The sequence below is a fragment of the Phacochoerus africanus genome, chromosome 15 (genome assembly GCF_016906955.1).
Source record: "Phacochoerus africanus isolate WHEZ1 chromosome 15, ROS_Pafr_v1, whole genome shotgun sequence".
In the NCBI taxonomy this organism is placed as follows: Eukaryota; Metazoa; Chordata; class Mammalia; order Artiodactyla; family Suidae; genus Phacochoerus; species Phacochoerus africanus.
Genome location: NC_062558.1, coordinates 34,760,976 through 34,773,633, shown reverse-complemented (window position 1 = coordinate 34,773,633; position 12,658 = coordinate 34,760,976). Strand labels below are relative to the sequence as shown.

The 12,658-nt window shown below is 45.9% G+C and overlaps 1 protein-coding gene across 1 annotated transcript; it reads left to right on the top strand.

The window, feature by feature from the left end:
* The first annotated feature begins 436 nt into the window (after nt 1–436).
* Nucleotides 437–12,557, top strand: RFC5 (replication factor C subunit 5). Its single transcript, XM_047761941.1, has 11 exons — nt 437–627; nt 2,352–2,416; nt 2,938–3,074; nt 4,743–4,822; nt 5,489–5,562; nt 6,668–6,827; nt 7,642–7,723; nt 8,066–8,195; nt 8,766–8,843; nt 9,991–10,045; nt 11,414–12,557. The coding sequence occupies exons 1-11, from the start codon at nt 563–565 to the stop codon at nt 11,508–11,510; spliced, it is 1,023 nt and encodes a 340-aa protein (XP_047617897.1). The 5' UTR covers nt 437–562; the 3' UTR covers nt 11,511–12,557.
* Nucleotides 12,558–12,658: the final 101 nt, after the last annotated feature.

Below are 12,658 nucleotides of genomic sequence, written 5' to 3'. Positions count from 1 at the left end.
TGTTTTCCAATTTGAAGTACTTCACCTCCCAGCTCTGGGGCCAAAAGTATTTCGAGTCTTTTTTCATACTGTATCTATATTCAAGAACTGGCCTTGTCAATTGGGAGTGGTATTTCCTCAGGATTTTTGGCGCTGGCAGCTTTCTGTGCCTTTGAACAGTTAAGTGTTTGAACTTAGTTGATGGCTGCAATTGGCTTTGGCTGTGAGACTTTAATTCGTAAAGACGATAGGCGGCCGCAGCGGGTGGTCTGCCCTCTCCTGCTCCTTGTTCCCCTAGGCTCAGAACCGCGTCAGAAAGAGCACAACTCGAGCTAGGAGGTCGGAGTCGGAGCTAGGCGGGCTGTGGGCACCTCCAGTAACCGGGCAACGGGGGCCTTAGCAACGGGGAGGGGGCGGGACCAACGGAGGAAGTCGGAAGCACGCAGCTAAATATCGCGACACTTGCTTTTGCGCGCGAACTCTAAGCTCTAGGGTCCCGGGGCCAGGTTTGCGGTTGCTCGCGGGGCAGGCCCCTGAGGGACGAGACGGCGTCACTGGACCTGGACACCTTCATCACCCCATCATGCAGACCTCAGCGCACAAGCAGCAGCAGCAGCCCGAGGCAACCAAGATCAGGAACCTGCCCTGGTAGGTCGAGGACCGTTTGCCGCAGGCAAGGGGGTGGGCCGCGCGGGGAGGCGGAGGCCGGAGTGCTCAAGGGGCTGGTCCTCAGCCCGACCTCGCCCCGCCGCCCACAGACTTGCGCGCCTTAACACCCTCAACTTCCCAGTCACGCTCCATTCTATTTAGAACTTTTACCAGCTGCCCTCACCCCGCACCCCCATGTCTCATACTGGCCCTCTTTCCTGTTGCCGGAAGACTGAGTGACAACACAGGGCTTCGATCCCGTGTCTCCCAGACTTTGCACTGGCCTCCGTGGCAAAATGTTCTCTCTTGCCAAAATATTCTCTCCATGCGATTACTGGTCAAATTCTAAACTAGAAGATTAATAGTACCAGTGCTGGAGTTCCCATAGTGGCACAGCGGAAACAAATCTAACTAGTATCCATAAGGACGCAGGTTTTCATCCATGGCCTCGCTCAGTGGGTTAAGGAACCCGCGTTGTGGTGAGCTGTGGTGTAGGTCGCAGATGCTGCTCAGATCCTGCGTTGATGTGGCTGTCCCCTGCACTGGCAGCTGCAACTCTCATTGACCCCTAGCCTGGGAATTTCCATATTCCCATGGTGCGGCCCTAAAAAAGACCAAAAAAAAAAAAAAAGTCCCCTAGTTAAATTTTCTTTAAATGATTTTGTCAGATTAGCGGGCACCCTATTACATGTTTGACCTTTACAAAGACCCTAGGAAGTAGGTACTGTTAATCCCCGTTTTACCAAAAGGTTAAATGACTTGCCTAAGGTCCAGAGTTGGGAAATAGGTTTGGATTTGAACCAGGTGGTCCAGATTCAGAACTTGCACTTTTAACCATCCTACTTCTACAACTCATGGTTTAAAGACTGATGGGATTTGGCTTGACTTCAGAAAACTCAAATTTCTTTCTTTTCCAATAACAATTTATGTTTGTTTTTAGTCATAATAAAATACATAACATAAAATTTACACTTGTAACAATTTTAAACTGTACAATTAGGTGGCATTAAGTACATTCAGAATGCTGTGTAACCATCCTACTGTCATTACCCCCAAGTGACTCCATACCCACTGGCAGTGGCTTCCCATTCCCCACTCCTTCATCTCCTGGCAACCACTAATCTACTTTCTGTCTATGAATTTGCTTGTTCTGAATATTTCGTATAAATGGAATCAAACAATAAGTGGCCTTTCGTGACTGGCTTTTTTCTTATATCAGCAGCTCATTTCCTTTTATTGCCAAATAATATTCCATTGTATGGGTATACCACCATTTTTTTTAATCCTTTCATCTGTTGATTTATATTTGGATATGAGTTCAATTTTGGATTAACTTTAGATGCCCATCCATGTTGAGGTTTTAGGCAGACATCTGGAAAGGTGAAATTAGAGCAGTTTTTCAACACTACTGATATTTGGGCCAGATGTTTGGAGTTGAGGGAGGGCATGGGAGTTATCTTGTGCATTGTATGATGTTTAACAACATCCCTGGTGCCTATCCACTAGATGCCAGTAGCATCCTTCACCCAGTTGTGACAGTGGAAAATGTCTCCAGGTATTATCAGGAGTTTGCTGGAGGACAAAATTGCCCCTGGTGAGAACCACTGGGTTAAAGGATTTTGTGTCTCTTCCTCTTTTAGTTAGGATGTGAAAGGATTCTTTTGCATGTAACAAGATATTCTTGTATTTATATATGTTGTAATCTATGCTAAATTGTATTTCAGGGTTGAAAAATACCGGCCACAGACACTGGATGATCTCATTTCTCATCAGGACATTCTGAGTACTAGTAAGTATCTATGTGTCAGTTGCTGGTATCCTAGATGCAGGACCTAGGAATGTTGTCTCTGCTGAGTAATGACTTTGAAGAATGATTGAGCTTTATAGGATGTGGCTTTAACAACTGAGTCAGATTTTTCCTTTTTTTTTGTCTTTTCTAGGGCTGCACCTGCAGCACATGGATGCTCCCAGGCTAGGGGTCTAATCAGAGCTGTAGCCGCCGGCCTACACCACAGCCACAGCAACGTGGGATCTGAGCTGAGTCTACGACCTACACCACAGCTCACGGCAACACCAGATCCTTAACCCACTGAGCGAAGCCAGGGATTGAACCCGCAACCTCATGGTTCCTAGTTGGACTCATTAACCACTGAGCTACGACGGGAACTCCCTGAGTCAGATTTTTCATTCCTAAACCTGCCCCAGCTTTGAACATAGGACTGAAGTGCACTCAGCCCAACTCAAGGGCCCACGGTGAATGAGGCACCTCTCAGAGACTGACAGTGTCTCTCTTTTTCCCCACATCTTCAGTTCAGAAGTTTATCAGTGAGGACCGCCTTCCGCACCTCCTTCTCTATGGTCCTCCAGGCACGGGAAAGACATCCACCATCCTGGCCTGTGCTAAACAGCTGTACAAAGATAAGGAATTCGGCTCCATGGTCTTGGAGGTAAATGGGAGGATTACTCTTATTCTCTAAGGACTCCAGTCTCTTTTAGTTCTGCTAGTTTTTTGTTTGTTTTTTTTTGTTTGTTTGTTTGTTTTTCAGGGCAGCACCCGCAGTACATGGAGGTTTCCAGGCTAGGGATCCATTCGGAGCTACAGCTGCTGCCAGCCTACACCACAGCCACAGCAATGCAGAATCCAAACCACGTCTGCGACCTATACCACAGCTCACAGCAACTCGAGATTCTTAACTCGCTGAGTGAGGCCAGGAATCGAACCTGCAACTTCATTGTTCCTAATTGGATTCGTTTCTGCTTCACCACAACAGGAACTCTTCTGCTACTTTTGTTTTATGTTACAAGTTAGTTGCCCTGCTGGTGGTTGGGAAAGAAGCAGACATAAGATATTTCAGTTCAGTTTTTTCTTTGACATTTTGGCCTCGATTGGTATTAACTAGAGGATAGTGGTAGGGCTAGGTGTTTTTCTTTGCTCTTGCCAACTTTTACCCAAACACTCAGTGGTCACTGAGTTGCTGGCTCTCTCCTGTGCGCCCACCCCACCCAACCCCCAATCCCTTCTCCATGTCGCTCTGCCCTGTTCTTGCCCTGGAAGTCTCAGGTCTGTTGACTTCAAGCTCTCCTGCCCTCTGGCTCCTGGTGAGGTTTGGGTCCAGTGGGGGCCCTGGCAGGAGTTGGGGGAAGGAAAATGATGTCTGGTCCTGCTCTGGGGTCACCACAGGCTGATAGTTTCCCCACCCGGAGGGCACAGCACCACTCCCCATCAACTCTTTTAGACCTGGGGGTAATGATGGGCTCCATTAGCCTCTGAGGTATTGCATAGACCTTGTGGTTTCCCCACACCTCACCAGCATCTTTTTTTTTTTTTTGTCTTTTGTCTTTTCAGAGCCATACCCACGACATATGGAAGTTCCCAGGCTAGGGGTCAAATTGGAGCTGTAGCCACCAGCCTACACCACAGCAGCTCGGGGTCCGATCCGTGTCTGTGACCTACACCACGGCTCACCACTGGATCCTTAACCCACTGAGTAAGGCCAGGGATCAAACCCTCATCCTCATGGATACTAGTCAGGTTCATTAACCACTGAGCCACGACAGGAACTCCCCTCACCAGCACCTTTTAAAATCTCTCTTCATGTAATTTGCTTCATTTACTGAATTTGAGTATGGGGACTAGATTGATACACTTAGATAATGAAATTCTAAATATTGTCTATTGTACAAAAAGAAGTTTAGCTTACCTTTTTATTATAGATCTTAGAACCTTGCTGCTACCAGTGTTCTTACTTCCATGTATTAAAAAACTTGGTAATGGATGGGTTGCTCTGGCTTGTGGTAGCTAAAATTTATATCATTCTGCATGTGCCAGAAGTGCTGTTCACTGTGACCGGACCAATTAATTATTCCTCTTGTCAGTGATTGTCCCCAAAAGGGGGAGGAAAGAAAGTCATTTGCCTTTCAGAATATATAGTAATGATCTAGTGAGTTGTGATTTTTAAATATAATTGTGACCTTGTTTTTAATGATGATCTCATATCTGTCCTTAGACCTTGAAACCTAGCTTGCTGAGCAGGACTGATGAAAAGATACAGTAATTCATGGATAGCACACCAACATGTTTTCTATTCATTCTGGCTTCTCTCTTTCACATTTAGCTGAATGCTTCGGATGACCGAGGAATAGATATCGTTCGGGGACCAATCCTGAGCTTTGCTAGCACAAGGACAATATTTAAGTAAGAATTCTTTGCATAATTTCTCCCCCTAAAGATTTTGATCAGTGAGATGATAGAGTTTAATTTTTAAAACCCTCTCCTTTGCCAGTTTGTAAAGGTTTTAAAAAAAAAAAGAAAGCAAGCTTTGTCAAAAGCAGCCATGAAAAAGAGAAAAAGCACAGGAATGGTAGTAAGAAATATTAAAGTAAAATATTATCTAAATCTGTATTAGAAGTTCTCTGGGGAAGCAGTAGTTTCACTTTATTAGTTAACAGGGCTGATTACATCATCAGACTGGATGAACTAGTTTGAATTTAAACAAAGTGAACTGAGATCAGGGTGGATAACTAGGATGGTGGAAAAAAAGGAAAAAGATGAGAAGACAGGCTTAAGTAAAGGTGGAGGGGAAAGCAGCACTGGAACAATAGGCTCCTGTGGGGAAGAAAGATGGAGGTGCCAGAGGACATAGTCTAACACAAATATGGAAATTAGAGTTCATTCTCTTTGAGATTTGAAGCAGGGATGGGGTGTTTGCTCTGTGTGACCACAGGTGGCTGCTCTGGTCAGAGTTCTCAGAGAAACGAACTCAGGCAGGGCCTGATGGCACAGATGTGAAGGTGTAGGTTTGGGCCTGGAAGTCGAAGTGAGATGGAAGAAACCTTTAGGTGGTACCATTTGTTTTCCTAGGAAGGGCTTTAAACTAGTGATCTTGGATGAAGCTGATGCCATGACTCAGGATGCCCAGAACGCCTTGCGGAGAGGTAAGGAGCACTGCTGTGTGTGTCAGTGTTGGCTGAGGCATGCTTTGGAAGAATTAAGAACTCTAGACATGATGTAGGATGTGGCTTCTTTCAAATTTTTATTCATCTTCTGGCCAAGAGAAATCTCTGTATGCCTTTCACCATGTATCCCACCTGATGAGCTAGACAAAAATCTCTGTATCAGGGGTAACCCCTCAGTAGGTTAAAGACATAAGCCCTTTGGGAACTTTAAGGTATGACACACTGGGGTTTCATCTGCCTTTTCTACTACGGTCAGTTTTAGGGTTGGGCATTTATACTGTTTGATGGGCTAGGCCTCTCTGCTGCTGGTACCTTTAGATACAAAATGGCCGGGGAACAAATACTAGAAATTTAGTTGCACTCAGAAAACTGACATTACTTCACCCTTTCAAAGAGAATGGTGTGGCAGGGGAGGGAGAGTGTACTGTGATTTGTCAGTCTTAAGGTGCCTGGTGCATTTAATTTCTCTGCAAGAACATTTTTAATCTCTCTCATGAAGATTCTGCAGTAAACAGCTAGGAGAGAAGATCTTTAGGGGTTCTGGGGAGGAGTGGAGAGCAGCCCATGTTTAAGAGGAGGAGGAGGAATATCTTCTGGTCCTGGAAGCTTTGGCAGCCTTCCTTCGTCATGTTGTGTGGGGTCTGTCTGGACAGGTCCCAGCCTGTGAATATTGGTAGCTACAGGATGAAACCGCTGTCACAAGCATCTCTGAATCTGGGTTCCCGCTCTCTCGAATGCTCTAAGGGTTTGAGACAAGGTCCACAGGGAAATCCACAAAAAGCACCCCCTCCCCCACCCACTAGAAGGTGGAGAATCATCCATCTGCCAAACAGAACTTTATGCCAAAGGACAGGATTACTAGGTTTCCTATCTTAATGGAATGGCATGGCAAGAGTGCCAGAATCGTGGCCAGTCATGGAAAAGGAAGCATTTTGTACAGTCCTGAGGAGGTGACACATTCACCAGGTCTGGAAAGAGAGTGGCTGATTTCCAGTCTTTGACCCCTTCCAGGGACACCCTCTGGGTTTCTGGGTCCTTTGAAGACTCTGAATGGATGTGAGGTAGTTTTCTTTTCCCTTGCCAGTGATTGAAAAATTTACTGAAAATACCAGATTTTGCCTCATCTGCAACTATCTGTCAAAGATCATTCCCGCCTTGCAGTCCCGGTGTACAAGGTTCCGATTCGGCCCCCTGACTCCTGAACTCATGGTTCCCCGCCTGGAACATGTTGTAGAAGAAGAGAAGTGAGTATGTTAGAATGTAGGGCAAGGGGAGGGCCTTGGGGACTGAGTGTAGTATAAGGCGACCAGCTGGTACATTTGTAAAGGTGATAAGGTTTGTAAACCACTCAGGAGAGAGACTGGTATCCCACAGACATTCTTCATACACATCAACTGGGGAGTTCCCTTGGTGGTGAAGTGGGTTAAGGATCTGATGGTGTCACTGCTATGGCTTGGGCCACAGCCTTGACACGGGTTCAGTCCTTGGCCCCAGAACTCCCATACACTGGGGGTGCAGCCAAAGGAAAAAAAAAATGCATTTGGTTCTCTTGATTCCATCCTCCTCCTCTGGAAGCTGCCCCAGTTCCCTCCTACTCTTTTATCATTGGAGACAGCAGCTGCCAAGTCCCTTCTGCTGAGATGCTTCTAGCCCTTTGTACCTAGAAGGGAAGGTCTGAGACATCACATTGTGTGTAATCAGATGCCATACCAGTAGCCACCCTGAGCTGCTGCTGATCTGAAAGGAGGTGCTTCGACTCTGGGACCCCAGAGCCAGTGCCCTCTCCTCTCAGTGGACAGAATTCAAAGCTGCTTGCTCAGCACAGCAGGGCTTGGTCCTAAATAGGGTCTTTCTGGATCTGAGCTGTGACTGCTAACTTGAGGCTCACATCCCCAGAGTGAGGCCTGGATCCTGTAGACCAGGGGAGTGTTGGGAACTCCGTCCTTACCTTTTCTTCTTGTGTTGCTTCAAAGCCTTGATCATCCCAGGCCATCGTGTTCCCTTGGGGAATGCTTATGTTCCCAGGGCCTCTAAAACCTTTCTGCCATTTCCTTTTAGAGTTGATATAAGCGAAGATGGGATGAAAGCGCTCATAACACTTTCCAGTGGAGATATGCGAAGGGCCCTGAATATTTTGCAGGTACAGTACAACTTGCCACAAACCTTAGTCGTTGCTTCAGAATAGTTTTTCAAGACATGAGCAACAACACAACCAGTGTGTTAATTCAGAAATCTGGAACTGGTGAGATCTTGATCTCGTAACATGTCAGTCATACTGCCACCTTTGTTTTAATTGAAAAACTTGCTGCAAACGAGGGAAAGATAGGGAGGGACTCGGCGGCAGTAACAGAGCCCACAAGCCGTGGCATCTTCCCATGAGGCCCCTCAGCAGTGTACCGGTTCGAGCTGTCCTGTGCCCCCGCCCCCCGCCCCCGGCTGCATTACCGCCTCCACAGCCATGCCGGATTCTCCCCATCTGCAGAGCACCAACATGGCCTTTGGGAAGGTGACAGAGGAGACCGTGTACACCTGCACAGGGCACCCACTCAAGTCAGACATCGCCAACATTCTAGACTGGATGTTGAATCAGGATTTCACCACGGCCTACAGGAGTATCCTTTCTCTGACCAGGCTCGGTGCCTTAAGTACCTGAGGCCTGGCCATGGCCCCGGGAGCTCAGGCTGCAGGCAGCATCTCTACCCTCCTTGTAAGACAGCTGGCTGTATGTGCCCCCTTCCAGCCTGTTCTGGGAGCAGGATGTTTGCGTGTGGGATGGGCACTTGTTTTTAGTGCCCCAAAGTTCTTCCCAAAGGGCCCTGACCTGGGTTTGGCTTGAAGCCATTTCACTCACACTTGGAAGGGAAGCAGTTAGACCTGGGATGGGAGATGCAGGCATTTTCAAGTGGTCAGTGTTATTCTTGATGCAGTCTTTTGGGGAATGCATGTGGCTCAGTTTTCTACTGGACAAAGATACAGCTGTATCTCTCAGCAAGCCCTTACTGGAGATGAGACTAGAAAGATAAGAACTGGGATCCAACACGTGTACCTTCAAATTGGAAAACAGCTGTGTTGGGATGAAAAGCCCTACTTTCAAAAGTCATTCATCAGGGTTTGGATTCCAAATTCCCTGCAGTGTGTTTGTTCTGGAACTTGTTTCCTTTACCTTAACTGCTCCTCCTCAGATATTATGGAGTTGAAAACTCTGAAGGGGTTGGCATTAAATGACATCCTGACGGAGATACACTTGTTCGTGCACAGAGGTAACCTGGGTCGCTCCCTGGCTGGGAAGCTGTGCGGAAGGCTGCGTGCTTTGGGAATAAGGGTGGTTGAAAAGGGAACATGAGGCTTCACTTTGGAAGCAAAGAAATAGGAATGAAGAGATACAAGCCTGACCCCTCATTTTCAGTTTTATCTTACTGTTTAAATGCTCTTTGACCTCTAAAATGCTGGGGGGAAAGAGGAAAGAAACTCCTGAAGGCTAACATGTCTTCCAAGGGTTTGTGTTTACAGTGATAGCTAGTATATTTTATTTCATATTTGTAAAAGGATATTTTCTCCAAAACGAGAGAGGGGGAAGGAAGATGTACCTTCATGTAAACCAAAGCAGTCTCCACTAAACAATTTTAAGTTCCACGCTTGGTTCTACCTGCTGTAGAGAACTGGTTCTCAAGCTCAGCAGTATATACAATCACCCCAGACCAGTTCAGTTGCCTCTCCCTGGGCACAGCAGATGATCTAAGTGATCTGCTCTGCCTGATCTGCTGCCAACTGAGCATGAATTGACTTTTAAAAATCAGTTGTTTGGAGGTCCCGTCATGGCGCAGTGGTTAACGAATCCGACTAGGAACCATGAGGTTGCGGGTTTGATCCCTGCCCTTGCTCAGTGGGTTAATGATCCGGCGTTGCCGTGAGCTGTGGTGTAGGTCGCAGATGCGGCTCGGATCCTGCGTTGCTGTGGCTCTGGCGTAGGCTGGTGGCTACAACTCTGATTGGACCCCTAGCCTGGGAACCTTCATCTGCCGCAGGAGTGGCCCAAGAAATGGCAAAAAGACAAAAAAAAAAATCAGTTGTTTTTAAAATTGGGATGGCAACTGAGATTTCAACATACAAGTTAATTTATGGAGTGACCCAGTTGCTGAAAGGGCTGTTTTTGACGGCTCTTCCATTTTCTTATGATCACTTTGGAATGCTTTTTTTTTCTCTTTGGCTTCCCTATGAAGACAACATGGAGTGAATACAAACCATGAAAACCTATTCATGTTGTGCCTCCTTAGAGGTGTGATGATGAGATCTGTGGCCTCAGGAGATTAGCATTATCTATGTGACGTGATCTTGTGTGATTTTTTTTCCTTAAATAGTAGGTAGCGACAGACAGACCCCACTCATTTGATCTTGTTTTTCCCCCAGTTGACTTTCCATCTTCAGTTCGAATACATTTATTGACCAAAATGGCAGACATTGAGTAAGTATTTCCTCATTTTAACTCTTCTCCTCCCTTGTGAGTTGTTTGGGTTTTTGTTTTTCCCCTACTTAATTTCACTGTTGTATGTAACTCATTCCTATACTACAGTCTAATTTGGGTGGGATTACTGAATGGGGCATGGGAAAGGATGGGAGCCGCTTATTTAAAGAACATTTATGGATAAACACAAGGACAGGTACAACTCAGTTATGTATTTGAGATAAAGGCCTCTCCTCAGACCTCAAAGGCTTGCTCCACCTTGGTTGTGGACATGCTCTCATTATCTGGGAGGCCTCCTTCAGTTCAGACATCAAGGTCATTTGGGGACGACCAGCTATCCAGCTGTTATTAAGGCATTTTGGCATACGAAAGCATATGGTGGGGAAAGTAAACATAAACTCAATTTTCCACTTTGCCTGGTTCAGAAAACACAGTGATTAGCCCCCAGTGAAGCTGGCAGCTATCATTTAAGTAGACAAAAGCACTGGGTTCAAAATAGATGTCCACGTAGGCCAACTCTAATTTGCTGTCATTGGCTTTCCACACACACCAATTAGGTCACTTCTTAGCGCTACACTGTGAATATCATGATTCTGTTCTCAATGGCTGGGCACTTAAAAGGTGGCAAGATGAAATTCCAGTGTCTTGCTTTATTGGCTAGACAACAGACCCACAGATTTGGCAACCAAACTTCCCAGTGAATTGGAAGAAAATCTCAATTATAATTCCTCTTGATGCATTTTGCAGGTGAAAAAAGAAATCCTCATCACATAAATTTTGCATATGCATGTAGAGTTTGAACAAAGTTCAGAACACTGCTACTGGTAACAATTTTAATTTTTCCTCCCCAGTTGGAATCAGATTTCTTTCTAATAACATCAGTTTTTAATTTCTCCTTGATTTGTTCTGAAATGCTGACTAAACTCATTTTGTAAAGAAACACTAATTTAAGCATTACGCATTAAAGGAATCTTTTTGTTTTTGGGGGGGTTTTCCTCCTTTTTTGGCTTCCTTGTGGCATATGGAGTTCATGGGCCCAGGGATCAGTTCCAAGCTGCAGTTATGACCTACACCGCAGCTGCTGCAATTCTAGATCCTAACCCGCTGTGCCAGACCAGGGATCAAAGCTGCCTGCCAGCACTCCAGAGATGCCACTGATCCCCTTGTGCCACAGTAGGAACTCCGGGAACTAAATTTATAAATGAATGTATGAGGCAGCAAAGAAAATGTTAGGGGACACATACAAGATTACTGGCCAATCTGTGACCTCCTCTGTCTTCCACCAGCCGGATTTTCAGTCTGATTGCTCTTGTTCTCTCGTCAAGGCAGTTGTCATTGTCTCCTTACCTTTTGTTTGATTTCTTTTAGGTACAGACTTTCAGTTGGCACCAATGAGAAGATCCAACTGAGTTCCCTCATTGCCGCCTTTCAAGTCACCCGAGACCTGATTGTCACAGAGGCCTAGATGCCAAGGACCATTCACTGCCAGTTCTCAGGCCCAGAAGTGACTGGAGAGTAGGGGTCTCAGTCACAGATGAACTGCTGCCCAGGCTATGGGATGAAGCCACAGTCACTCCCAGTTTTGGAAATTCCAGGCATGGGTGGGCAGACACTAAAAAGTGCCATGTTTGTTAGTGCTTGGACAGGAATGTATAAAACTTTTATTTTTTTGTCTTTTAAGGACTGCTCTCGTGGCATATGGAGGTTCCTATGCTCGGGGTCCAATCAGAGCTGTAGCTGCCAGCCTACACCACAGCCTCAGCAATGTGGGATCCAAGCCAAATCTGTGACCTACGCCACAGCTCACAGCAATGCCGGATCCCTAACCCAGTGAGCGAGGGCAGGGATCGAACCCACGTTGTCATGGAAGCTAGTCGGGTTCGTTAACCACTGAGCCACAACAGGAACTCCCAAAACATTTTTAATGTACAGCTCTCTTACTGCACTGCCCATTTGTGTTTTATAAGGCAGAAAAAAAGCAAAAGCCTTAATTAAGGCTTTCTACCTTTCAGTTGCTTGGCTGACTGGAAACTGGCCTATGCCATTTGGAACATCAGGCTTTCAAATCTAATATGGTCCAAGGATCTTCTAACTCAAGGTAAAAAAAACCTCTCCAGAACTGTTTGTAAATCTAATCTGTGGCACCATCTCCATCTACTTTAAATAGGTGTTAATGGGTTTCTGGCCCAAACTATTATACTCTTATAAAATGCACTCAACTTTCTTACTTTAAAAACTGGCCTTTTTATTTCTCTTGAAGAAGTTGCTAGCAGGTTCCTAATTGTAGTGTGAAGAGCAGAGAAAACATTCATTTTAACTGATGCCACTGGGGCCAAAGATCATCCAACATGACTTGTCTAACCTGGGGCACAGGAGAGTAAGCCTGACCCTAAAGTGCAGCTGCTGAAAGGATTAGGACTCGTGTACAAGTGGAGCAGTTTACCCTCGCGCATTTATGCCGCAGTAATGATGGTGTACTTCCCAGTAAAAATAAAGCAGCTTGACGTGTTAACCAGTGACTCCTTCCTTAGCCAGTTACACTGACTTGTTCAACCTGCATTCATATGAAAAAGCCTCCTCCGTCACTGATACCCCAGAATCAGCTTTCTTTGG